We start from the raw sequence: 26,036 nt of genomic DNA, 5'->3' as shown, positions 1-26,036 counted from the left end.
ATAAACTTCAGCATCTGCAAGGGAAGTAATATGCTCTGTGATCTGCCCAGGGCTGAATAACCTTTTGGTCTCAGACTGACCTTGTGGGTGATCTTGAGGATCCCAATTCTAGCTCCACTCTATTTATATTATACCCACTCTCTCTTTATGTTTACCTAGGGTGACTTTCCTGCTTTACTCTCTTTGACTGAAATACGTACTTAAGACTCAATTATGAAAACTCAGTTTTGTCTCCAAGGCTTACTTCCCTTGAGCAAGTTGGATGGCCGCTCCAGAGCTATGCATGTGGTGGAGCTTTACTCATCTATCCTAGTAGCTGCACATTACTACTACTGCTGCCCCACCACTGCTCACAAGGGACCCCCATGACTTTCAGAAGAAATAGGTGCTATAAAATAGATCACTCATTCATAAGGAACTATGTGTTTATTCATATATATTTTATATCATAACAAATGGAAATTAATTTCAGGGTGTGACTACCCAAGCTAGTATCTATATGGCTGCCTGTATAAAATTTCTCCCTCAATATTCTCCAAACCATCTGGCATAAACTACTGTATTGTGACCTGTTAAAATAAGTAACAGCTGTGATAATCCCTCTCGATTTATAGCAAGCTATAAAACTTTGCATATACTGGCAATGAATATAAAATAATAAATAAAACCATTATCATTCTGTGCTGTCTTGGTGGGAATTATGATGATTTAGCCAAAATGGAGCCCTATAGAATGTGTTAGAGGAGAAGATTAAACAAAGGTTTTGCCCAACCTGGCCTCTTCTAGCCCCCAAAGACCAACCTTACTACTTAGAATTCCTGGATATGTTTGAAAACCTTATCCAATATAAAGTCATCCTTCCTGAAAAAACATGGTTCCCATACATTGCTGACCAACTTCTATTATTTCAAAGCCTCCTTTTCTGATGGTGGGTTTCCAGAATTGCACAGTATATCCAGACCATTAAAAAAAACCAAGCTATGCACAACTCAAAAATGTGAAATAATTGATAGCATCAAAGTTAAGAATTGTCTTGAAATTTTTAACTGTAAGTTTATGTTTGCAAACATTGCAAAGATCCCAGGTTGAAACATACTGTATTGAAGTCATCTCTCAAAGATATGCAATATGTAAAAAAAGACAAGCTGGTATCTGGCAGGGAAAGGGGTAGGACAGCTTTGATTCTGAGTGAAAGAATCACTATGCCCACTACACACCGATTTCACAAAATTAATGGGTCAAGGAAGGAAACTAGCAACATGACATGGCTCTTTACTAGGTTCTGGACATTACCCCATAATCTTATTTATTTAATCCTCACAACAGCTATGTGCCTTAGGTATTATTATTCCTGTTTTATGGTGAGGAAATTGATGTTCAGAGAGGTTAAATAACTTGCCCAAGGCCATCCAACTAATGAGTTGGAGAGATAGAGTTTGAACTTAGTCTGTCTGATTTTAAGGTTCATGCCCTTTCCAGCTCACTGCACTGCCTCCTGGGCTTCAAAAGCTTTTTCTGCCATGATCCATGGTATTTACGTGAACCACTCATTATCACAACCTTGGGAAATTCCCATCCCTTTTTCTCCCATTTATTTGAATACAAGGAGAGTTACCCTACTATTGGGAGAACTTCAAATCCATTTTAATTTACATATATAAATTTGCAAATGCAGGTGCTTTGTTATTGCAGTAGATTTCCCAGCAAGAGGAGTCTATTTCTCTACTTTGAATCTGAGCAGGCCTTATGACCTGATTTGTCCAGAAGAATGTGGTAGAAGTGACATTGTACATGTCTGAGCCTGGGCCTCAAGAAGCCTTGCAACTTCTGCTTCTGCTGATCTTGGCACCTGCCCTGCTTACTGCTGCTCATGAGGAAGCCTGGTCTAGCCTACTGGATGATGAGGTATGGGTGACCCAGTTGTCCCCTACCCCCATCTTGATCTGCTAACCACTAGACATGTGAATAAGGCCACTCTAAGTCATTCAGCCCCAGCTGACTATAGACACATAAGCAAGCTACACAGACGAGAAGACCAGAAGAACCACCGACTAAATTTTAAGCCACTAAGTACTGGGGTGATTTGTTATACAGAAAACACTAACTAATGCAGTTCTTTAAAATAAATTTCTGGCCATGTGTCAAAACAGATACTAATGGTTGAGGATTGTTAGTTTGAGCACAAGGATCATAAACTAAAGACTTTAAAAAAAAAGGCAAATCCTTTCTGATGGCTCAAAATACCATTGCTGCTCAAGGTCTTCACAATACTTCAATATGCCCCATGAAAGTGCCAGCTCAGAAAGGATCCCTATGGATACAGTACCGGAAGGCCACCTATCTTCCTCCAATCCTGGGGTTGGCAGCTTGATTTTGGGTGATATACTTAAGGAGAAAGAATCACTAAGGTGAATGGCTCAGAGCCTCCGTCAAGAAACAATCAGTGAATGGAAGGAAGAGAAGAAGAGATGATGGGTTGTTTAAAGACTGCTAATGCCACTGCATGACCCCTAGAAATCCATCATTGAAATTAACAAGTAATGCTATGGGCCAAGAAGAGCTATGATTTGTTAGAATGTGGGGTCAGTTTTGTATTTAACAACAGTCACGCTGTCTTCCTAAGAAGATAAGGTATACAAAGACACAGATGGGAGAGAAGGAAAGAGATGTCTGTCCTCCCTTTCCACATACTTGGGAAACTTACAGATGGAGACCCTCAAAAGGAAGGAAGGAATGCTGTAATTATAAACCAAATTAGGGCCAAATTGAACTATCTGAGAAAGGAAGACATAATGGTTACAACTAAATACTTAAAGCAGTGTTCTCAACCTTGACTGTATGTTGGAATTTCAGCATAGTGAAAGCAACTCCAAAGCCTGCACTCTTAATCTCTACAGGGATTAGTAACTTTACTTATTATAATCAGAAAACAAGTTCAGATTTGGACTTTCCGCCAGTTTCTACAAAAGCTATTTCTTTTGAAGAAAATGCTGGCGGGTAACATATTACTTGATTGTTCAGCTATCTTAGCATGTGAATGCTTGGGCTTTTTTTCCCCTTTTCTTATTTTCTTAGTAAATCTTGGAGCCTTTGAACTTTGAATAATTTCTTTTTTCTTTCTCCCAGTGCCCTCTAGTTATACAAACACACAAAAAAATAATTACAGAAGCAGTATTTACATCTATATGTCTATGGCTTTTTCATTTTGTATTTACAGTACTGAGTGGATGAATTAATTTAGTTCATTTTGCTTCTTAGGAAAAAAAGATGTGTAATGAAAGGAGGTTCCTTTTAGTCAACTCTGGCAAGATTTCATAAAGAGTAGATAAAGAAGTAACAGAGAGAAGGAAACCTTTCTTATAAACCTAAGAAAATATGTTGGTCTATACCCTAAATAATTTTCTGCATCTGCTAATTATGTTCCAGAAAAGGGAATGTTTTGTTGAGCAACCTTATAAATGAAAACAAACCTGTCTATACCAGTATTTGCAGTCTCTCCTAGTTCATGTTCTGAACTTGCTTCCCAAAAGTTTTTCCCAGTCTGAGAATATGCTTAGGACAGTGGAGTAAGGCTCTAGTCTGGGACCTCCATTGGTTGCCTTCCAAGCAGAATCAGAAATGACATTTCCAGAGCAGAGGAGACATAAAAGTAGTATCATGTACTCAATTGGGAAGGAAGGTTTCCTCATTTGAGCATAGGGTTAAGTGGAATAGCAGGAAAGAGGAATGACCAGGTATGGAGAATCAATGGCCCCTCTGACAGTAGAAGCTTTACTAGAGAAGCCAGGTAGAGAAGTCTCCTGTTCTTGTCAAAAGCCCCTTATCTATATCTTGCCACCTAGACTTTGACATGAAAGAGAATCAAGGCACAGTTTGGCTTGCTCTTGCAAGGTTTTGGTTTAGAGTAATTCACTTCTAAAAGGAGAAAGGGAGCTGGGCGTAGTGGCTCATGCCTGCAGTCCCAGCTCTTTGGGAGGCTGAGGCAGGAGAATTATTTGAGACCAGGAGTTTGAGATCAGCCTGGGCAAAATAGTGAGACCCCATCCCTACAGAAAATAAAATATTAGCTGGGCAGAATGGCTAATCCCAGCTACTCGGGAGGCTGGGGTAGGAGGATTGCTTGTGCCCAGGAGTTCAAGGCTGCAGTGAGCCATGATCACAGTAATCACTCCAGCCTGGATGTCAGAGCAAGACCCTGACTCTAAAGCAATATATACATACATACATATATACATAAAAGGAGAAAGACAAATCAACAGGAAGTTTCTGCAGAATAATTTCATAATTAATGGATCATGTGTTAGAAAGTTGCTTTGTACATAGAATCTCCTTTACTCATAAATATTTCTTAATAAACAATATTTTTTAAATTGACTTTTTGAAACAGAGAGACAACAGATGGTTCAGATGTTTCTTGTCTCAGAGGGAACAGGTTGGGGATCATAGAGATATAAGTCTCAGTAGGATTTGTAAGAAAGAAGTTTTCTGGCTTTCTGGGATGGTCAATATGTGTCCAAGATGGCCTAGTGATGATGCTGATAGAACTCTGAAAGAGTCCAGCAGATCCTCCCTGAGGTCCTCCCTGACCACTTCAGCGGTTCTAGGATGTCACTTTGTGTTTCTGGATTTAGGCTCCCTCCCTTAGGCCCCCAGGCTCCGGGCAGTAAGCTGTATAAATTGGAGCCGTAGGATGTAGGAGTCTGATGCTTGAACACAGTCAGTCTTCAGCCTCAGAGTGTTCTGAAGCTCATTTGTAAGTCAGTTTTTCCTTTTAATTCAGGACATGTTTTCCCATGGAAGAGAAACTACAGATGGTGTTTGGAGTTCCAGGTTTTTCCATCAAGGCTTATTTCCCCTAAAATACTGCTGGGAAATATGTATTTACAATGAAGAGTGGAAAACAATATTGATATCATGGTAGTGAGTAAACAATGTTAATATAACTCAAGAAGACAGTTTTAAAAATTAATTTGAAATTCCAGCACCTGATGAAATGCAAGAATAATTGGAGAAAGAGTTAGTAGGCTGATGGAGACTTTGAGGTATGCAAATGAAATATCTATCTTTTAGGAGATTAATGACACTGATTCTTTATTATGTCTGATATCACTTGAAAGATTAACTCACTCCAAAAAATAATATTTCTTGGGTATCTAAAATCCACTAGACAATACTATAGCAGAGATGAAAGACCTAGTGCCCACTCTGAAGGAGATCATTGAATGGCTGTCTGGAGAGACACTATTTTATATCTGGTTTTCAGAGGGACTTATGCGCACTCCCCAGATACACTGTGTTGTGCCTGGCAGTTCAGAAAGTCACAGGATAAATATAGAGGGATCTTCCTGGACCACTAGCTTTACTCAATGATTGTTTGAGGAGAGATTATTTTACATTACATAACATAAACAATAGTGCTGATTTTGTAAGAGTATTTATGATGAGGCATGCAATTACAAAAAAACCTCAGATGATCATATAAAAGACTGTTCGGGGTCATGCCTGACTTTACCCCTCCCCATCTCTGCCACTGGCTCAGATCCTCATAGGGGTACCAGTTCACTCTCTTCCCTTGGAAGCACCACCATGCACTAAAAGACAGACAGGCACAACTATCTTTTCTTTCCATATAGGCTATGGAAATGGAGATAACTAAATCACCCTGGGCAATTTCAGGAAAGTCTTCCCCAAAAAGTGATGCTTAAGCCAAGGCTTCTAAACTGAAAAAATATCCAGGCAAAATAGGTCATAAAAGCATTCAGAGGGTTTAGTGTATACAGACCTGTAGGTGTGTGAGAGAGCATGATGTAATGAGAAATTGCAAGCAATTTTGTATGACTGGAACATCTGGCTGGTGCAGGGAACTTCAGAGACACATTCCAAAGTGCAAGAAAGGAGGTGGAAAGGAAAAATGTTGAATCCAAGAGTTTTCTGTTCCAGTCAACAGGTGGCATTGTTGGCCCAGAGCAGCTTTGTGGTTATCCAGAGCAAGTGGCCTTGGGGAATTTGAGAAAGGAGATGGTGGTATGAAAATAGCCAATTGTAGATGGGAGACATTTAAAAATAGGTTTTCTTAACTACAGAAAGAGTTGTAGTCATATCTGCTACCTGTTACTTCATTCAGAGACTTTGAATGAGGTAAAATATAGTCCCTGAACGCAACTTCACCAGATGGTAAAGTTAAGAAATTAGAGGACAGACCATCATCTTTCTCATCATGGAAAAGCACCATCTCTTTATGCTGACCTGCCAACATATCCAAACAACAGAGTGGGAAATTCTGCATTGTAACTTCTTGACCTACCACAACTACCAGCACTTGTTAATCCATCACCTTTTATGATCCCAGAGGACATTTACAACCTTCTCCTGAGAAATGAATATTTGAACAATATATCATTGATTAACAATGCTTAGTAATAAATTTATCAGTTGCAAGCAATCAAGTTAATTAGCAAAGAGTTCTAGTGTCATTAAAGAAACCGAAAGTTAAAGTAACAGGCCTTACCCACCAGATCACTCCCTTTGCTCAAGACACAGGACACTACTGGCTCTGTCCCTTGTCTAAGTGACACCACTTCTCAGCTCACAGTTTTGTATTTTGGTTAAGGCCATTTTTTATGACCAGTGTTTGCACCTTCAAATCAGAACTAAATTTCTTCTACTTTGGATGAACTGAACAGAGATTGTAGCACAGGCCATAGCACAGCTTTTAACCCTTAATCTCATTAAGAGCTCCCACTTTCCCCAAGGCACTGTATGATTACCTAAAAACATCACTCCCATGTTTAGTTTGGGATCATTATTTTCAAACTTCTGCAGACAGTATAACCTACTGGTAAAACAAAACAAAACAAAACAGAAAACATAGGTTTTGGAGTTAGAAAGAACTGAGTCTAAATTCTGGCTCTGCAACAAACAAGCTGTAATATTGGGCAAGTTGTTATGTAAATATTCTAAGCCTCATTTTCTTCATCTATGGAATGAGAATAATAATTGTATCTGCATCAGAGGGTTGTGATGAGGATAAGCTATGTACAAGCAATTAGCATAATCCTCCTGAGCACAGAATAAGTCATTAAATTACTTTTAACATTAACATCCTGGTTTCCCCTAGCCACTGCATCTGACAAACTCCTCAGTTCCCAATATCAATGGACAAGCCCCTCTCAAACATATTGTATCTATCACTTATGAAGCAAAAATACTTAGACTGCCATCTTAACTGCTAAACTTAAAAAAGTAATGTTTCATTGCTTATTTCCAGAAACACCTTGCCTTTATGACTTGAATGAAATCACTGGAAGATAAACAGATTAGAAGAAAATAAAAATAACTGAAGCGAACATTTTTCAAAATTGCTAAAATAAGTTGCTAAAAACAAAGACTCCTGGAGAAATTATAGCATAAGCTATTGGTTTTATATTTACATCTTCACTCAAATATCCACCCACTACTGAAATTGTAAACCAGTGCATAAGATGTTATACTGGGAAATGGAGTGAGGTTAAAAAAAAATCTTTTGAGACTTGACTGGGTCTGCTTTCATCTTGCCAGAAGTGAACTAATATTAACCAATGTATGCCAAAATATAAAAGATGACAGCATCAGAAAGAATGGGGTCAGATCAGAGAAAAAGAGATCAGAAAAAAAGGGCTTTAATTACCTGTAAGTAATAGCATCATGCCCCTACAAAGGTCCTTTTCACATACTTCCAATACCACCTCCTAATTGCAATAATAATAGTAGCAATGACAACAACTACAGCCACAACCATTTATTCAGTCCTTATGTCTCAAGCACTGTGCCATGTGCACTATTTTAATTACACCATTAAATCTTCACAGCAAGCCTATGTGATTTTGCAAAAGAAACCAAAACTTAGAAAGATATACCCTAAAATGTTTCTCTGGCTAATAAATTCCTACCAATTCATGAAAGCCTAGCTCAAATCTCACTTCCTTAGAAGCTTCCTTCCCTTTTCCTTGTCACCTCTTTCATCCATCAACCACAACCACATTTTCTTTCTTCAATCATTTCGAAGTTTGTTGTTGTTTTTTTTTTTAAATAGACGCACTTGGGACTATACTCACACATGGATTTGGCTCTACTATTCTTTCACTGAGTGCTGGATGGGTTGGGTCTCTAAATATAGCTGTGACACTTTAAAGATAGCGAGGTTCTCAGCTTTGCCCCAAATACAGAACAGGATGTAGGGCAGATTCTATACCTACAGAATATGATCTAGGCCTAGATATCTATTAAATTGCAATAAATTGGTTTTTTGCCCTTTACCAAGTTTCAGATTTCATAGTTATTTCTGCTTGATATGTTGGACCAAGGGCAGAGAAATGTCCTACAGAGGGCTCCAGCCACAAGAATGTTGTGGAACAGGAAAGGAAGTCATTTTCTATCATTGAACTCAAAAGCTTCTGTTCTCATATGAATCAAGGGTGTATCTCATCTCCCAGATATTTCTTCTGAGTCCATCAGTGGTTAGGCCTGCCACCCTCCCATAAAAGGAGAGTAGACAAAGAGAAGCAGAATGCAATTTGGCAGCAAAGAACATTTTTCCCTGGCAGAAAATGGAGTGACTTTTAGCTTATCTGTTGTCACCTTGTTAATGTGGTCATTGTTCTTCAAAATAAAATCTCCTCTTCTTACCCATGATGTCTTTTGTGTAAAAAAAAAATAAATAAAGAAGCAACTAAAAACTCAGGGGAGAGGGGTGGAAGGGCAAAATAAAAGCCTAATCAAGAGAAGCGACAAATCAGCTCTTGCTTATGGAAAAACACTCAGCACACAATTATCTTAATTCTCCCAAGTGGTTATCTTGATTGCTTTCTGAGATAGGTGTGGAAAGCACTAGAAACCCATGGCTCCTGTCATCACCCCTGGTTTTTAGAGTAGGAACCATAGGCCTGTATTAGTTGGGATGCAAAATTTATCATCTGTTTAAGCCAAGGGCTCTGTGGCTGTTGATGTGTGTCCCTGGTCTGTTCTCAAACATATCCTTATTCAAAAATTAATCATCCAGCTCTTACTTGCCAGTGAATGTTTCCAGGGATACAAACTTAGATGGAAGACGGAGCTTAGTTGTTAATGGCCAAATGTCATCCATGGTAAGCATAACACAGAGACAAAGTGGTGAGAGAAGAGTGATTTGAAGAGTATTTGAAGAATAAATCAAAACTTCCTCCTCACTCAATTGCAAAGGTGGGATCAAGAAAGGATCAAAGACAACATTCCTGGGAGGCCTCTGTTCCCTGAAGCTGAGGAAGAATTTGCATCTTTCCCCTTATTGGAGCTTGACATTTGGCCTCTGGATGTTGAGGAACCAGTTCAGTGTTTCAGTTGTGAAAGGATATGACTGAGATTAATTCCTTCTGTATCTCGTTTCTTCCATTTCAGGAGCCAGGGGGTACAGCTACATTCAAGATCAATGAGTTATAGCCACATGCAAGGTCATCAAAAGTAATATCCTTCAGGATAATGGAGTTTCCAGTATTCTTGCTGAGCCAAAAAGAGAACGTAGGAGGGAGACAGCCATGCTTCTAACGAAGTATTATGAAGTACAGGGTGGGCTTCAGAGGAAATTAGAAGATTCTGCCTTGAACACAAATAAGTAACTTTCACTTCAGTTTACCTCTACATACAGTGGGGTTCTGCAGGATGGAGAGAGTGTGGCTAGCAGATTACAGTTTCTTATAGCTTGTGCAGCCTTATCCCTTCCTAAATCTTACTATCTTCTCCATCACCTCTTAGGCTCCCAGTCTCAGAGAAGGCAAGAATCAACCAAAGGCAAATAGACATTTTTTAAAAGTCACCCAAAACTTGATACATCTTAACCTATTTATTCTGACAAAGTCAGTTCAAAAATCCTCTCCTCCATCAGCCTCACTTGGCTTCCCATGCTACCCCACAAGAAAGAGTTGGTTCCTCCTTCCTATGGATGGGCCTGAAGGCACTGTGTTTAGCCTTTCTGGTGTTCGAAGGTCAGTATTCTCCTGATGCTATGGTTTGAATGTTTGTCCCCTCAGAAACTCATGTTGAAACATAAACCCTTATTTAATAGTATTAAGAGGTGGAGTCTTTAAGAAGTGATTGACTATGAGGGCTCTGTCCATAACCCAATGTATTAATAGATTAATTGATTAACATATTAATGATTTAATGGATTAAATGGATTAATACATTAAGTGGCTTATCACATGAATGGGTTAATTATCACAAGAGTAGATATGTTATAAAAGCCAGTTTGGCTCAGTGCAACCCCTCTATTATCCTGTGATGCCTTCCACAATGTTATGACACAGCATGAAGCCTTCACCAGAAGCCATCCAGATGCAACCACTTGATCTTGAACTTCCCAGCCTCTAGAACTATAAGTAATACATTTCTTTTCTTTATAAATTACCCACTCTGTGGTAGGCTGTTATAGCAACAGAAAATGGGCCAAGGCACCTGACTTGGAAGTCCTCGAGAACAGAACTGTTTCTTCGTCTTGTTTGATGTTCAGAGCCAAGCCTACTGCCCAACACAGATGCTGCTCCATAAAGTTTTACTCCCCAAATGCTCACTTCCCTCAAGGCTCTGGCTATAATGTATAGTCAAAACCCTGCAGAGGGGAAAGCAAACCAGCTGGGTAACCAGGAAAGAAGCCAGATCTGGGATAGAGAAGCTCAAATAGTTCATTCAGGAACATCCCACAAGAGAAAATGACATTAAGACAGTTCAGGGGAATTTTTGAATGGTGAGTTTTTATGCTGAGGTTTTTCCTGGCTTGCCTTGGCATGCTCAATTCAGTGTAACATTTGGCTGCAGGCCCTCCCCTAGGCACACTGTTGGTATTCCATGTCCCATCTGCCAGTGTCTCTGGAGGACATTAGGATAAGTAGTTTGATCCAGAAAGGATACCCACTATCCTGGCCCTCTGCCTAAGACATGCAACTGGAGAGTACTTCCCAGCCACAAAGCTTTTGTCTGTGCCAGTAATGTATTATTTTTGTTATTACTATCCATAGCTACCACGGATTGAGCATCTACTAAGTGTGCCATGCTAAGTCCTTTGCTTGCATTCTTTCATTTCATCATCATTTAAAGAATACAACAGGCAGATATAATTATTTCCATTTTAGAGATAAGGAAGTTGGACCCATAACTTAGTCACACAACTGATAAAGGGCAGAGTAAAGATTCAAATCCAGATCTGGCAGACACCAAAGCCCATTTTCCTCACACCATGCTGTCTTGACCAGAAATAACTATCCTGAGGTTGACACCAACAACAATAAGCCCACATAGAAAAACCAATGGAAATTATCAAAGCTGTACTCTGAGGTAAATTTATAGCTTTCAATTCTCACATTTTTAAATGAAACATTCAATTTAAGAAATATTTTTCACACTTTAAAATCTCAAGTAAAGAACATAAAATCAGATGCATTAATTTTAAAATACAAAACATCAGTAAAATTGACAAAATGGTCTTTGCCATAAGACAGTAGCAGCCTATACCTTGCTCCCTCTGAATGCAGGGTTCCCAGGAATGAACTAAGGGACTTAAGATGACATTGATACTGACAAGCTTTGCTTCTGGGGAAGACAAATACCCAGAGATCTGGGCACACATAATGACAGTAGTAGTTGTACTTTCTAACCACTGACTGTAAGTTGGCATAAGGGTCTGTGTCTCTGAGAGTTTGCCTGATCAGCTTAAGTGATTCTCACACCTGTCCAAGCCTCCAGGACACCCTCCTAAGCCAGTTGCAACAGGAGCCTGAAATTTGAGTCCCGTACCCCACTTTTCCTGAAAACCATCTTATCCCTGGTTAAGCCTAGTCCAAATATAGTCTATCAGCCACAACATCTGACATTGCTAGCACATGGTTGTGTCTTCCTCCAGATTGAGGAAATTTGGCAGGGGTTGAAAAGGAAAGAATGCAGAGAGTTTGTTTTTCCCTGCATTATTCCTATGCTTATAAGGCAATCATGAGAAATAATTGTTCCGTGGCTTTAAATCTAGTAAATAAAACTCCCTTTGAGATTCCAGTTTGAAAGCTGGTGAAGATCAGAGTAACTCCACTGTTTATGTAATAAACACACACACAAACCTCTAACATTTTTATAAAGAAACCTGGTGGTAATAAAATTTGCGTTAAGATAAAAGCAATCATTTCTCCCACAGCTTTTATTGTGCTGAATGCAATATCTGCCAAGTCCTACTTGAAGGCATCTTTGATTATAGGCCTAGTCTTCCCACTTGTGAGCCATACAGAGTTGGCAGGGGAACCATGACCTTGCTGAGACTAATGCCCAAAGATAGCCAAATTCATGACATGCCAGCAACTTCAAGAAAGTTGAGCCCTCTGCCAAGTAGCTCTGTCCCCACCACCACCCCTGCCCAGTCCCTTCCTGGTCTGTCAGCCACCTGTAGGCCTTGGATCTTCAACTCTTGAGGGAAAACTGGGTCGAACTATTCTAAAGGCTTTCTCATATTTTTTTATTGAGCCTAAATCGAAACTTCTGGCAGGTACTTGGAAGGGCCTTATTTCTTTGGTACTCCTTCCCATTACTTAATTCTTCAGGCCTGATAAATAAAGACTATCCGGCTGTTGGACACTCTCTCATGAATCCACTGATCTATGTGAAAATGTATGAACTTAGGTCCTTAATTGTCTTCCTTGGTTCCCTGAGGGGAACTGGGGGGTTTGGGTAGGAGTACGGTTCTTACTTCTTACCTAAGTCAGTGATTCTCGACCCTGGCTGCACATTGGAATCCACCTAGGGAGCTTTAAAAACATGTGCTGATATCTGGACCCCCTCCCAGAGATTCTGATTTAATTGGTCTGAGGTGTTTAATTGTTTTAATTGGCCTGCCCATAAAATAATGGTTATTTATCATAAATATATATGAAATATATATGATATTAGGGACTTGTATTTGAACAGCTTCTCTGCCACAAAATTCAGAAACCACAATGTCCTGAACAAACTGATAGAGGCTCCATGACACCCACTGGAAGCTACCTGGTTCACAGGCATGCTTCCTTCTTCTCCTGAGGGATCTTAAATACCAAAGCTGCACAGAATAGTGCCTTCACATCATCACGGCCTGGAAAAGCAACTTGGAGAGAGTGTTCTCAGACAGCAGGTAGAACAAACCTTTCATTGAGAAAGGCTGCGTACATGGTATTGGTAGCAGTTGGGCTAATAGGAGACCCTTGAAGCTTGGCCCTGTATCAGCCTCCGCAGAGGTTGTGGAGGCAAACGTGCAGTAAAGGGGTTTAGCTGAAGCAAGGAGAGCTGTCAGCATCAACTCTCACACAGGCCGCCCCCTGCAGAACAACCTAATAGTGCATAGCAAGAAATGAAAGTAAGGCACTGTCCTTGACATTAAGGAGCCTGAGTTACAACTGAAGGACTAATAATCCCAGTGCTGGAAGAATACTGTAAAATGTTCAGTGCTTTTCAAATAGGGTTCAATTGCATGGCCAACCTTATGAGATAATGAAGTATCATGAAGGAGGGCTTAGAGGGCTAAAGAAATCAAGATAGGCCCCAGAGTGGTTTAACAGATTTGTGCAAGGCCATTGACGATGCAACAGAAACTAGAGGTTGGGGAATTTGGGTCTGGGGACTCTCAGTTAAGGGCTATTTTGGGGACACCAGGAGATAAATAAATCTTTCTCTGTAATCTCAGGAGGAGGGTAAAATACTGAAGAAGACTGGAGAGAGAGGTGCTGGAGGAGAAGAAAGCAGCATAGGGCCCAGTGTGGGCCCTGGCAAGGGGCCCGTGCAGGATGGCGCCCATTCCCAGCAGTTGTGAGCTAGAGCCCCGGAAACCTGCCCTGGAATCTCCACTTGAGTTACCCTCTGGCCCTTTAAGATGTTCAAATGCCAGAGTAGAAGAGGAGAAGGAAGAAAGGGTTGCCCTCTGTTTTGGGTAGTTTGATGCCTCAGAAGGAGAGCAAAGGTGAAAACGTTGGTCAGCCAGTATGAACGATGCAAGGTCCTCAGAGCTTAGGAGCCAGCGACCCTAAATGTCAAAGTCAGCCTTGAGTGAGGGTTAAGTGCAGATTCCCCTCCTCACAGCTGTTCCTGTGAAAGAGCTCACTTTCACTGGGAAGCATACTTTTCCTTTCCCCCAGTATAGGAGGTGGCTACAGCACAAGACCCTGTTCGCTAGGCCCAGCCTCCCCCTCCCCTTTGTCTTGCCAGGAAATGCTGCAAATCCCAAATACCTGCATTCTTGGGCATGCAGCAGGCCAGAGCCATGCTTGGATTCCCGTTCTGCTCCTTAAGGAAGGGCCTTTTCTTTTATGCAAAGACGTCTCTGAATGCCAGAGAGCTGAAAGCTGATCTGCTTAAGTCAGCAAGAAGGGCAGGGGGGGATGGAGGGTGAGAGAGGGCAACCTTCTGTAAGAAGGATGGCAGATTTTCACAGAACCTCTGTGCTGCCTCTGGGACTCCCCCCTGGAGGGGGAGATGGTCTCATCCAAGTGCTAGGCTGGCTGCTAATCCCTCCAGGGTTCACTTGAATGGCAAATCAGAACTACAGGGCAGTCAGGACACACCCTGTCTCCAGAGGAGGGGCTTAACACTTTCCTTTTTTATCCCTGTAGCAGTTTAGGTCACAATGAGACTTCGATACAGCCTAACTACTCCAAGTGCAGTTGGCCAGGGGGTTAGGAGCATAGGCTGGGAGCTTGTTAGAATGTAGAGTCTCAGGCCACACCAGTTTAAGAAGCTCGGCCAAGTGCCATGTGGCTATGGAAACTGTTAGCACACTGCCAGAGACAGGGAGCTAGACAAATGCCCAAATCCAGGGTGCCACAGCAGCCCAGCCCCTATGCCAACTGCCTGATCAGGAGAAGGAATACATTCCATCCCACCACTACACAGCTGCCCAGGTTGCCACCCATTCTTCTTACCAGAATGGGGCTGGTTTACTTCGCTGTGAAATTTTAGGTTGGTATGAGGGTGCACTATTCAACAGGTCTGCAAATATTTGCACACTCACCGAAAGGACAAGAATGGTGGGGGTGAAGGCGACACAACTGGAGTTTGCTCTTTGCAGGTTACAAATCAATTTCTGATCCCCTCCACTCCACCCCCCACCACACACCACCTGTGTCAACATGTTAGACTCTCATGATGCTGATAACAGCAGTAATAGTGCATAGCAAGAATACTCAAACCACTTCGCAAACAGCAACCATCCTGGACCCTATTTAGATCTTCCTCCTGGCAAGAAAGGGAGAGTTTAGGGACTTTCATGGCTTTGCCCTAATAGCCTTATGTTGTCATAGCACTTGAGCTGCCTCCCACCTGAACCCAGCAAGTGAATCCGTGTGCAGAAGCTAGAAGGGAAGAGAGAAGGAAAGAAGATAAACTAATGGAGAGTGGGAGACGAGCTTTTGCTTTGCAGTCCAGAGAGAACATTAAAAGAACAACTAGTGAGGCAGATGGACTTGCTTTTTTCTCAGTTGCCAGATTTCTGCTGATGGCTGTGACTCCCTGTATTGGATACTTCTGCTCCTTAATATGTGCAGCAAGAATCAGAATGAGTGACTTCATTTCCGAAGAGGAACTGAATGGCTCTGAGGCTCTGGGATGCATTAAGACAGCCCAAATCAACAGAAAGTCTGGCTGGAACCTCAGAGAAATGACCCAGACAGAATCTTCAGCCTCCCAAGCATCTGTCAGTGGCATCAGTTGCTGGCATGGCCATTGCCTAAAATCCTGCTAATTGCACTGATCCCCTCCCTTTAGCAGAGAGTCAGGGCCCTGATTGAGGGAAGAAAGCAAAGGGCTGGAGAGAAGGAGGGAAGGTCAGCCAGAAATGAAGACAGAAGAGAGAGAAAGCAAAGAGGGTGGGCCCAGGCTTTACAGGGATTTGTGTGGGTTCTTAAAAGCAATCATGGTGGCCTTTTGAGTAGAAAACCAAGCTAAGCTAGTATTTTAAAATCTTCTTCAGAGCCCCAGTCTTGCCTCAAACAACAATCACTCATGAAAAGACTCTCACAAATAAAAGGAAATGCTGCTATTGTTTTATTTTTTTTTTCTGGGAAGTCATAATAGGTTTTAAAAGGTTAATCTCCCTCTCAGCCCTGTTTTTTCCCTTCCAGTGACCCCAAGCTGAAAAGGAAAAATATTTCCACTTGGTGTTTAAAAACCACCACAGTGAATTAGCTTTTGTTGTTCATGGCAAAGCCACTATTTAGCTGCCCAGAATCAAACCAGATGTCAGGGACGAAAGAAGGCCCTGCATCCTGTGAACTTGCCTTTCACCTTTGCAGAAGAGCTGAGGGGAAAGCCGGGATGAGATGGCAAAATAAAGGGAGTTTGGTGCTCAGCAAAGCTGATGTGCACTTTTGATGCAAGCACTGGGTAGCTCTTGCTGGCGTGCTGTCCACAGGACTAGAATGTGACAGCTCTAGAACCCTGGATGCACGATGCCTCCTGATCTCCAGAAGTTTTCTTCTGTGGACACTAGGTCAGCAGCACTATTCCCATAGGTAGCAGAGACCAGAGATGGGGAAGAGAATTATGAGACAGAAAGAAAACACAAAAAGAGATCAGCAGGACTTGCTGGAACACGAAATCTATAAGTGAAGGTAAAAAAAAAAAAAAAAAGAAAGAAACTGAAAGGAAAAGGATATATTTTCTTTCTGAGGCCTTCTGGAAGAGTATGAGGAGTAGATTATTACTCATTCTCATTTTTCTTTAGGACACCACCCACCAACACTCACAGTTTAAATTGGGCAAAAAAACCCTCCACCCTTCCTATGGGTCTCAGGCTGTTTCTCACTGTTTCCTAAATCTATAGTATAAGTAAGCAGGAAGTTCTCTCTACATCAAGGGTCTTTTTAACCACTCAACAAACATTTAATAAGCCCTGACTTTGATCAAGTATTTGAGTGATACCAGAAGGCTTTGGATACTATTGCTACCCATGAGTTTACAGCCTAATAAAGAATAGCATTTCTCATTAGGGGAATATAATAACACAGTACAATAGTATAACAATAATAGCAACAATAATAATAGTAAAAGGCATCATTTTTCAAAATCTAATGATATGTCAGTAATTGCACTTTATACACAGTAACATCTTCAATCCTTACATTAACCCTGTATAGTAATTTTTATTATTTCCATTTACAGATGTAGAATGGAGGCTCAAAGAACTTGACCAAGGTCACACAACTATTAAGCTAGCCAGGGTTTATTTTTAAATCACTGATGAAGCCCAAGTGCCTAGAACAATGCCTGGCATGAAGTAGGTGCTCAATAAATATTTACTAGAAAGCAGTTGTGGGTGCAGAGAAGGGCTTTCTGGGGCATTGGAGCTGAACTTTGAAGAATGGCTAGGATCTATGCAAAGGTGGTAAAAAGCACACCAAGAAGAAAGCAGGAATCTCTTTAAAAAATTGTTTTACAAAATAGCAAAAAATGGATAGGATGAAATAGTGGTCAGGAGAAGGATGATCATAGAGACTTGAGTCCTACTGTGACTGCTGCCTGTAAAGTATGTGAACTTCACCAAGTCATTCAGTGTCTTAGTGCCTTATTTTACTTATCTGCAAAATGGGGATAAGAATATTACCTACTGTGGTATAAGTTGTCAATTTCTTAGTAAAACTTCACATTCTCCTTTTCTTTCAAATTTTATAAGATCTCATTTAAAAACTTGAACCCACTGCCGTACAACCAAAATTCTAGATGTCCAGGTCTCCGTTTTAGCTAGGGATTGCTACCTGGTCAATGTGGTCAAAGCAACTGTGGTATGGGATTTCTAGAAAGACTCCTCAGAAGACAAGGGGTATGTTCCTTCTTTCATCCTGATGCTTGGGCCAATGATGTGACGACTGGCACTCCAGCAGCTATCTTAGACTATGAAGATGAGGGTCACCATCTAGGGATGGTGGAACTAGGAGCCGGAAGAAGCCTCGGTACCTCATTATTGCTGAGTCTGCATACAAGCCCTTAACTTCTTTTACACAATAGAGAAATAGGGTTTCATCTCTTTACAGCCTTTGTTCATCCCCAACAGATACATTTACCTCAAAGAGTTGCTGGGAGGATTAAATAAGATAATATAGATCAAGTAATTAGTACTTGGTCTTATACATACTAAGCACTCAAAACAAATTTTAGCAATCATGTTTTGTTGTTGTTCTTATCACTATTATCATCAATATCATTACAAAATCTAGAATACTCCCCTATTCTGTATTAGTTTGAGCCACCGTCATTCAGTTATTTAATTGTCCATTTGCTTAAAAATCCCTAGGATTGTATCTTTCATGAGAACCTATTCATAAATCTTCCTAATATAGAGTCTCTGATAACAAAAATATTTCTCTTTGAATTTCATCACTAAATCATCCACACAACCAGCAATAATGAAAATTTAGGTCTGTTAGCGAAAGGGTTAATAGATTAACACTTCTGAGGATAGAAAGCATTCACTATATTCTAAACTTGGTCAAATATCCTTTTTTGGAAAACAACTTTTGAGCAACTTGACGCCTCAAAAGTCTCTCCCTTTTCCCAACCAGGTAGACCTTTACATTTCAGGACATACATGCAAAAAAATTTTAAGATGCAATTTGCTGAGAAAGTTCTGAGAGTCAGCATGGTATGCTGGACTCCAAGAGATTTGCCAAGGACTGTGGATCTTTTGACTTTAATCTCTTTTTCTTAGTGTCTTTGACAGATTGTGTGGTTTGTTTCTGAACTTGATCAGTGAATGTTTCTTAGAAGAGCTAAGAAAAAAAATAAAGACAATGGGATAGAATGAGTGGTTCTCATTGGTCAAAGGATTGGCTGAATTAAAATTACCAAGCACTGAACTCAGGAAAACTATAGAATCTCAGGCCTCACTCCAGACCCACTGAATCAGAATTGCTGGATGTAGGGCCTGACAATCTGTGTTTTTAAAGCTGCCCAGGTGATTCTGAGGTACAGCCACCTGGGCAGCTTTAAAAATATAGATTGCCAGATTGTACATTGAGATTATTCATAAATGCCCCTCCTCCCACCTCTGCCTAAGATTGGGTTATCTAGAAGCAAAGTCTAAGTTAAGATTGACATTATTGTTCAAGTGACGTATGGAGGGAGTGCTTTTAGTAGAAGGGGCATGAAGGAAGCTGGATATGAGGGACTGAGCAGGATTATAGTCTCAGCTGGATATCTGCTCCAGCCTGATGCCAGAGATCTCTGAGGCACAAATTGCACCACAGAGTGGGTCTCACCTACAGGTGAAATGGTTGGTGGGGCTTGCATTTAGCCAAGAGCAAGTCTTTGGGGAAGAGGGCAGCTATAGCATTTAGCATCCAACACTCACAGCAGCTGGAGGACCAATGCACTAGCTTGTAAAGGAGATGTAGGCAGGGCACTACTAGCATCCACTACCAACTCCAAGCTGCTAGGCTATGGTGCAGTCAGCTTTGCACTCCACTAGGGCTCTAATGTTCCTTTGCTGGCTTGGCCCAAGGTCCCTTTTTAGAGAAGGGACTTGGAGAGGAGTTTAACTTACAGGGAGGGTTTCAGACAAGATAGAGTATGTTCAGGGTGGTATGGCCTTAGACTGAAGGAAGGGTTTTAGAATCTGATACAATCCTTTCAGTGGCCAGGGCCACCAAGCTGGCACACTAGATTACCCATGCATCCACTGGGGTTATCATTTGCATGCTAAGTTTTGCTAGGAGTTGGCCCAAAGTCAATGTCCCAGAGCCCTTCTCATGAGTTCCAACCATATCCACTCATATGCTCCATAACCAGTGACTCAGAGAATCTGGCCACCTGGTGATCTGTACCCTCTCTCTTCTCCCTTGACAAATCAAGATGCAAACCACTGAACTTCCTTTGCCTTATTCTTGATGAGTCCTAAATAGGTCAGATCACTTTGGAGGTCGGCCAGAAGCTAATTTTGTATTCACCACTGACCTGTTTTATTCCTCTGGCATTTCAGGAAAAAGTTGGGTGAATGCCTTTTCTTTTTGTTTGCCTGAGTCCCCACTCCCTGGAGGTAAATTTGCAGCCCAGGCCAATGTGATTTATTCAGAGCTACTGCTCTGAGTGCAGTGGATTGCTGCCCAAGCTTGCTTACAGCCCATCTGCTGGATTCCTGTACATATGTGAACATGTGTGGAAAATTAAAGGCCCAGGCGGCTGTGGACTGGAGTTGCCTTGCCCCACAGCTGTTCCAGCCTCCATCCACCAGGTCTGATGCCAGTGTCTTTTGAGGCTGTCCTCACCACATGGTCAAGAAATGGGGAGCATCAATAATAACGCACTCAGGACCCAGTCATGAGTCTATCAGTTGCTTTTCATCAGGAGATCAACCAAGAAGAGTTTACATAGCACTCCATACCACTACAGAGCCCCACCCTACTCAGTCTCTGCTCTCAACAAGGAAGTGTTGCCATTTTGGTTTCTATATCAGGACAGAGACCCAGGACAGGAAGCAGAGAAAGGAGCAAGAAGTGAGGAGTGCTGCAAAAAAAGAGAACAATATGCTTTGCTTTTGTGATTCATTCCAACTTAGGAGAAAACATAACACTTTCAAAGTCTGAAGCCAGAAACAGGAAATATCCAGGCCTGACTCAACTGTCTCTCCAGAAGTTGTTCTTTAATTGCAAGATGTCAATTCCCTCTCCCCCTCACCCCAGATTTCATTGTTTGTTTTGTTTTCAGGCATTTAGTTGTTGTTTTCCCTTTGCCTTCATACACTGAGAAATATCTGCAGATGAGCCTGCAGGGCAATCTGGCCTTACAGTAATAACATAAGTCACAACTCTTTATCAGCCTCCTCACTGTTTCCACTAAATTTAAAGACAACATGCAATTGAAGTTTCTTCATGGTAATAATATAATAAGGATAAACTTAATGGTTTATTCATTCCACAAATATTTATTGAACACCTACTATGTGTCAGGCATGGTTTTAAGTTCTTTGTGCTATTTCAGTTAATTCTCACAGCAACTCTACAAGGTAGATAATAGTATTAACCTCCATTTTACAGATCAGGAGACTGAGGAGTAGAGAGGTTAAACAATTTGCCCAAGGCATTGGAGGTGGTAAATGGCAGAGCCCGTTCTCCTAATCACTATGCTGGGTTATCCCAGTGATAGAGGATAGGGAACCACTTATCCTGCCTCAGAAAGCACAGATTTACCATCTCCCATCACTCACATTCCAATCCTAAGGCAACAGACAATAAGCAAGACCAGGATTGAAATCTCAGCTACCCACAGGAAATGTCTGTCACGTGCTTTGCTGAGCGTTTCAGGAGGAACATTCATGTGTAGACAGAGTTGTATGTGTATGTGTGTGAGTCCATGGGTGTAAGCATGCATATGCATGCATGAGTGAATATATACCCCCTTATTCAATGCTCTCCCTTGAGCCTGAATAAAGAGTTCCCATATATAATGAAGTTAAAAACAAGACTCTAACCTTCTCTCTTTGCACAGATCACCACTGCTGCTTCCACAAACTGGGAATTTTTTTAAAGCACTAACACACCCTTCTGGAAAGGCTGAGCACCCTCACCCTGGGTTTGAGCTGTCTTTCAGTATTGTAACCTTCCACTTGGCAGAGCGCCAGTTTTAGCAAGAACAACTACCAAGTACCCAATCACCACAGGGAGCCCAAAGACAAATACATAAATATGAAGACATTTGGGGAGAAGGAATGAGAGTCCGTGGAGCTGCCATCTGGGCCCCCAAGTTCCCAGTTTAGAACCCTTTGCCCTCCAGGCTGGCACGTATTCTTCCTTTCTCCAACCCTCTGGCCTTACAGATACAAAACTTTCATTCCACCACATATTACTTTGACCCTTCCTTCACAACGAAGTGAAAAACACCTGATAATGGCTTAAGCCTCTCCTGGGATTTTTGCATTTTAATAGAAATTAAGCCTATTGCTGAGTGGACCAACCTGGAATGGTAAAACTAGAGGCATCAGCCAGCAGATAGAATAGTATTTGGGCATGGGAGAGGAAGGAAACCATGGGGTTTTTTATAGTTCTAGAATTAGCTAACACTTCACCTAAGATTGCATGAAGATCCTAGTACAAACAAAACTATATTAACTGTATTTTACCCAGAAAGGAGAAAGAACATTAAAATGGTCCTAAGAGCAAGATCATTCAGGGAAAGAGAGATGATCACTGAGCATCAGATGATCACTGAGGTCTCTAATAGTTCTAGCACTCAGATTGAACTTTTGTTCATCTTTTGATGACTCTGGTACCTTTAGTGTGAAGTGCTAAAGAAAGGGCTTGGCTTCCCCAATCCAACTGTATTCAAGATGGTGCAGTTGCTGTCTCAGTTATGTAACTCCTGATTCTGAGTTGATTGTATTAATTGAAAGGCATTTTGTACCTAGCCAGTAGTATTGTGTGGTCATTGGTCCTCTCACACTCTGCACTGTGGGCTTGGAAACAGAAAAGTTAGGGCATCTGGTTCAACAAGGAGCCCAGGAAAACTTCAGTCTTGACATGTCATTTAACATGAAATCATTTCAACCAGCATGGTGCTAGCCCTCACTGAGCTCCTGATGGATGCCAATTAAGTTTATTTAGCTTAGCTACCTCAGATAAGGAAATTCCAGAAGCTTTCCATTTCCTTTTATATTTATTTTAAATGACCTTATGTACCCAGATGCAGGATTCTTGTTGAGTCCAACATTAGGCGAATGGATATGATGGAATTATAAGATTGGCTAAAAGCTTAAGCAATCAACCTGGGGATGGGGGAATATTAGAGGGAGATAAAACTCATTTTTCTCATTTGCCCATTCAGTAACCAACAGTTGACCAGCCACAAAACTTGCAGCAATGGGATCAAATGTCTAGACCTGGAATTTGTCTTTTTCATTTAGAGAGCAATAAGTAAAAGATCCCCCATTGTGTCAAATGGGGTAACTTTTCATTTTCCTATATTCAAAATGGCTTGGAGGTAATGAAATTCACAAACAGAACAAAATCTTTAAATAACTCTGTACAGACTTTCTTCAGCTCTCTTCTTTGAAACTTTTAAAATTATTTTTGCTGCTTTTGAATTATAAGATGCTAACCTCAGAGCTGCATTTTCGGCCTAGAATTTATTCCATTCTGTCCTTTAACCTTTTGTATAGCATACCATTGAATGAAGGCAAGGAGACAAAAGGCAAGAAAACCTGCCTTATCTTTCTGACCCTGATGTGGAGTTCATCATTAAGAACTGAGCAAAATTCCCAGTGCTTAGTTCAAATAAGCACAGTAGCCTGGTCTAAGTCCAGAGTGTCATCCCATTGAAGTTTCTGCTACATCCAACCAGAAAGAAGTCAATTCCAGGGCTGCCTGGGGGCCGCAACATATTTCACAGCTGTTTCAGAAACAATGTGCGATTATTCCAGTTACATGAAAACATCAAATGAGAAAGCCCTGGAATCCAAGCTGAAAAGGAACCTGCCATTGCAAACGATGGCTGCACAGTGATTCTCCGACCACCACCTTTCTCTTTGTCAAATATCTTAACGTGCCTATCAAGAAATCCATCATGGCATCAGTTTTCTAGGCAAATAATGAGAATGAATAAGTTTTTCCTAATCAAGTTTCCAAACACTGAAGAACAACAAAGAGAATAGATAAGAAAAGCAAAGGATTAAAAATTTAGATCTGCTCTCTCCAATATGGCAGCCCCTAGCCATATATGGTTACAGAGCATTTGAAATGTGGTAAGTATGAATAAGGCACTGAATTTTAAATTTCATTTGGTTTTAATTAATTTGAATATGGATACTGCATCCATATCCAGTATTATTATTGGAAAAATTTTAAGTACATCTGGAAGAACTTGGAAGTGTGAATCAACTTCTTCAAATTGTATAGAATTATATCAAATCTAAATACAGATCAAGTATTTCTGATGAAAATTTACCATCTGAATTCAGATGTGTTATAAATATAAATATACACTGGATTTTGAAGACTTAGTATAAAAAAGAATGTAAGGTATTTCATTAATATTTGATATGATTTGATTTTTATGATGATACATTATGTTGATTTTATATGCCAAAATAATAATATTTTGAAAATAGTGGGCTAAATGAAATTCATTATTTAAATTAATTTCACCAAGTTCTCTTGCATTTTTTAAATGGCTACAAAAATGTTTAAATTACATAAATGACTCACATTATATTTCTAATGCACATCACTGGCTTAAAATGAACAAAAGCAATACATTTCAAACTGAAGGATTATAAAGTCTTGAGAGAAAATATGGGGATTTTTTTTCCTCCACCTAACCAGTGTGCTACTTCTTTTTTGTTTTTATTTTTTCTGAAAATATGAGTTTTTCATCAGCTAAGAAGCGAATTAAGGCATGGTGATTTGCAGTAAGTAGCAACCCCCCACTGTGTGGACTAACTTAGAGGTTTCAGTTCATTGGACGCTTCTATTCTAAAGTTGGCTTGCACTTGGCCATGGTGTTCTAGGGTAGTGGTTCTCAAGTTTTGTTCAGGGAAACTCTGGGGGTCCCTGAGATCCTTTCAGGGAGTCTGTAAAGTCAAAACTATTTTTATAATAATGTTAATACACTACTTGTCATTTTCACTTATCCTTTCATGAGTGACATGTGATACCATACCAGATGGAATGCAGAGGCTGATATGAGATTCCAGCAGTCTTCTATTAAGCCACACTGCTTGCTAGTCAAGAGATTTGCAAAATAGTACAAGAATTCCATTCTTCTCATTGATATTTTTTATACTGAAAAATATAGAATTTTTTTCTCAAAGTATTTATAAACATATATATAATGTAGTATATGTACTTATTATTTATTGATTTTGAAATAAATTACTAAGAAAATATTTCTCACGTTTAATTTCTTTTATTTTTTGTTTCATATACATATATTTTATTGTACTTTAGGTTCTGGGGTACATGTGCAGGTCATGCAGGATTGTTACATAGGTACATACATGGCAATGTGGTTTGCTGCCTCCATCCCCGTCACCTATATCCGGCATTTCTCCCCATGTTATCCCTCCTGAACCTCCCTACCCCCTGCTGTCCTGCCCCTAGTCCCCCACAACAGACCCCAGTGTGTGATGCTCCCCTCCCTGTGTCCATGTGTTCTCATTGTTCAACACTCGCCTATGAGTGAGAACATGCAGTGTTTGATTTTCTGTTCTTCTGTCAGTTTGCTGAGAATGATGTTTCCAGATTCATCCATTTCCCTACAAAGGACATGAACTCATCATTTTTTATGGCTGCATAGTACTCCATGGTATATATGTGCCACATTTTCCTTGTCCAGTCTATCATCAATGGGCATTTGGGTTGGTTCCAGATCTTTGCTATTGTAAACAGTGTCACAATGAACATATGCATGCATATGTCTTTATAATAGAACAGTTTATAATTCTTTGGGTATATACCCAGTAATGGGATTGCTGGGTCAAATGGTATTTCTATTTCTAGGTCCTTGAGGAATTGCCACATTGTCTTCCACAATGGTTGCACTAATTTGCACTCCCACCAACAGTCTAAAAGTGTTCCTATTTCTCCATATCCTCTCCAGCATCTGTTGTCTCCAGATTTTTTAATGATCACCATTCTAACTGGCGTGAGATGGTATCTCAATGTGGTTTTGATTTGCATTTCTCTAATGACCAGTGATGATGAGCATATTTTCATATGTTTGTTGGCCTCATATATGCCTTCTTTTTAAAAGCATCTGTTGATATTCATCACTCACTTTTGAATGGGGTTGTTTGTTTTTTTCTTGTAAATCTGTTTTAGTTCTTTGTAGATACTGGGTATTAGCCCTTTGTCAGACAGGGTATTCGATTAGGAAAGGAGGAAGTCAAATTGTCTCTATTTGCAGATGGCATGATTGTATATTTAGAAGACCCCATCATCGGGCCAGGCATAGTGGCTCACACCTGCAATCCAAGCACTTTGGAGGCCAAGGCAGGCAGATCACCTGAGGTCAGGAGTTCAAGAAGACCCCATCGTCTCAGCCCA

The 26,036-nt window shown here is 40.6% G+C and overlaps 1 protein-coding gene across 4 annotated transcripts in view; it reads right to left on the bottom strand.

The window, feature by feature from the left end:
* NHS (NHS actin remodeling regulator) overlaps nucleotides 1-26,036 on the bottom strand; it is a 368,567-nt gene that overhangs the window by 88,855 nt on the left and 253,676 nt on the right. For 2 of the 4 annotated variants that reach the window (XM_035288875.3, XM_035288876.2), the window contains exon 1: nucleotides 14,244-14,325. The exons of the other annotated variants lie outside the window; for them this stretch is intronic. In XM_035288875.3, coding sequence (XP_035144766.1) covers nucleotides 14,244-14,277 — 34 coding nt within the window. In that variant the 5' untranslated portion in view covers nucleotides 14,278-14,325. Of the gene's footprint in view, nucleotides 1-14,243; nucleotides 14,326-26,036 lie in introns of those variants that run through there. 4 annotated transcript variants of the gene reach the window in all.

The sequence above is a fragment of the Callithrix jacchus genome, chromosome X (assembly GCF_049354715.1).
Source record: "Callithrix jacchus isolate 240 chromosome X, calJac240_pri, whole genome shotgun sequence".
Taxonomy (NCBI): Eukaryota; Metazoa; Chordata; class Mammalia; order Primates; family Cebidae; genus Callithrix; species Callithrix jacchus.
Note: the sequence above shows the minus strand (reverse complement) of the source record. Positions and strands in the feature narration are given on the sequence as shown.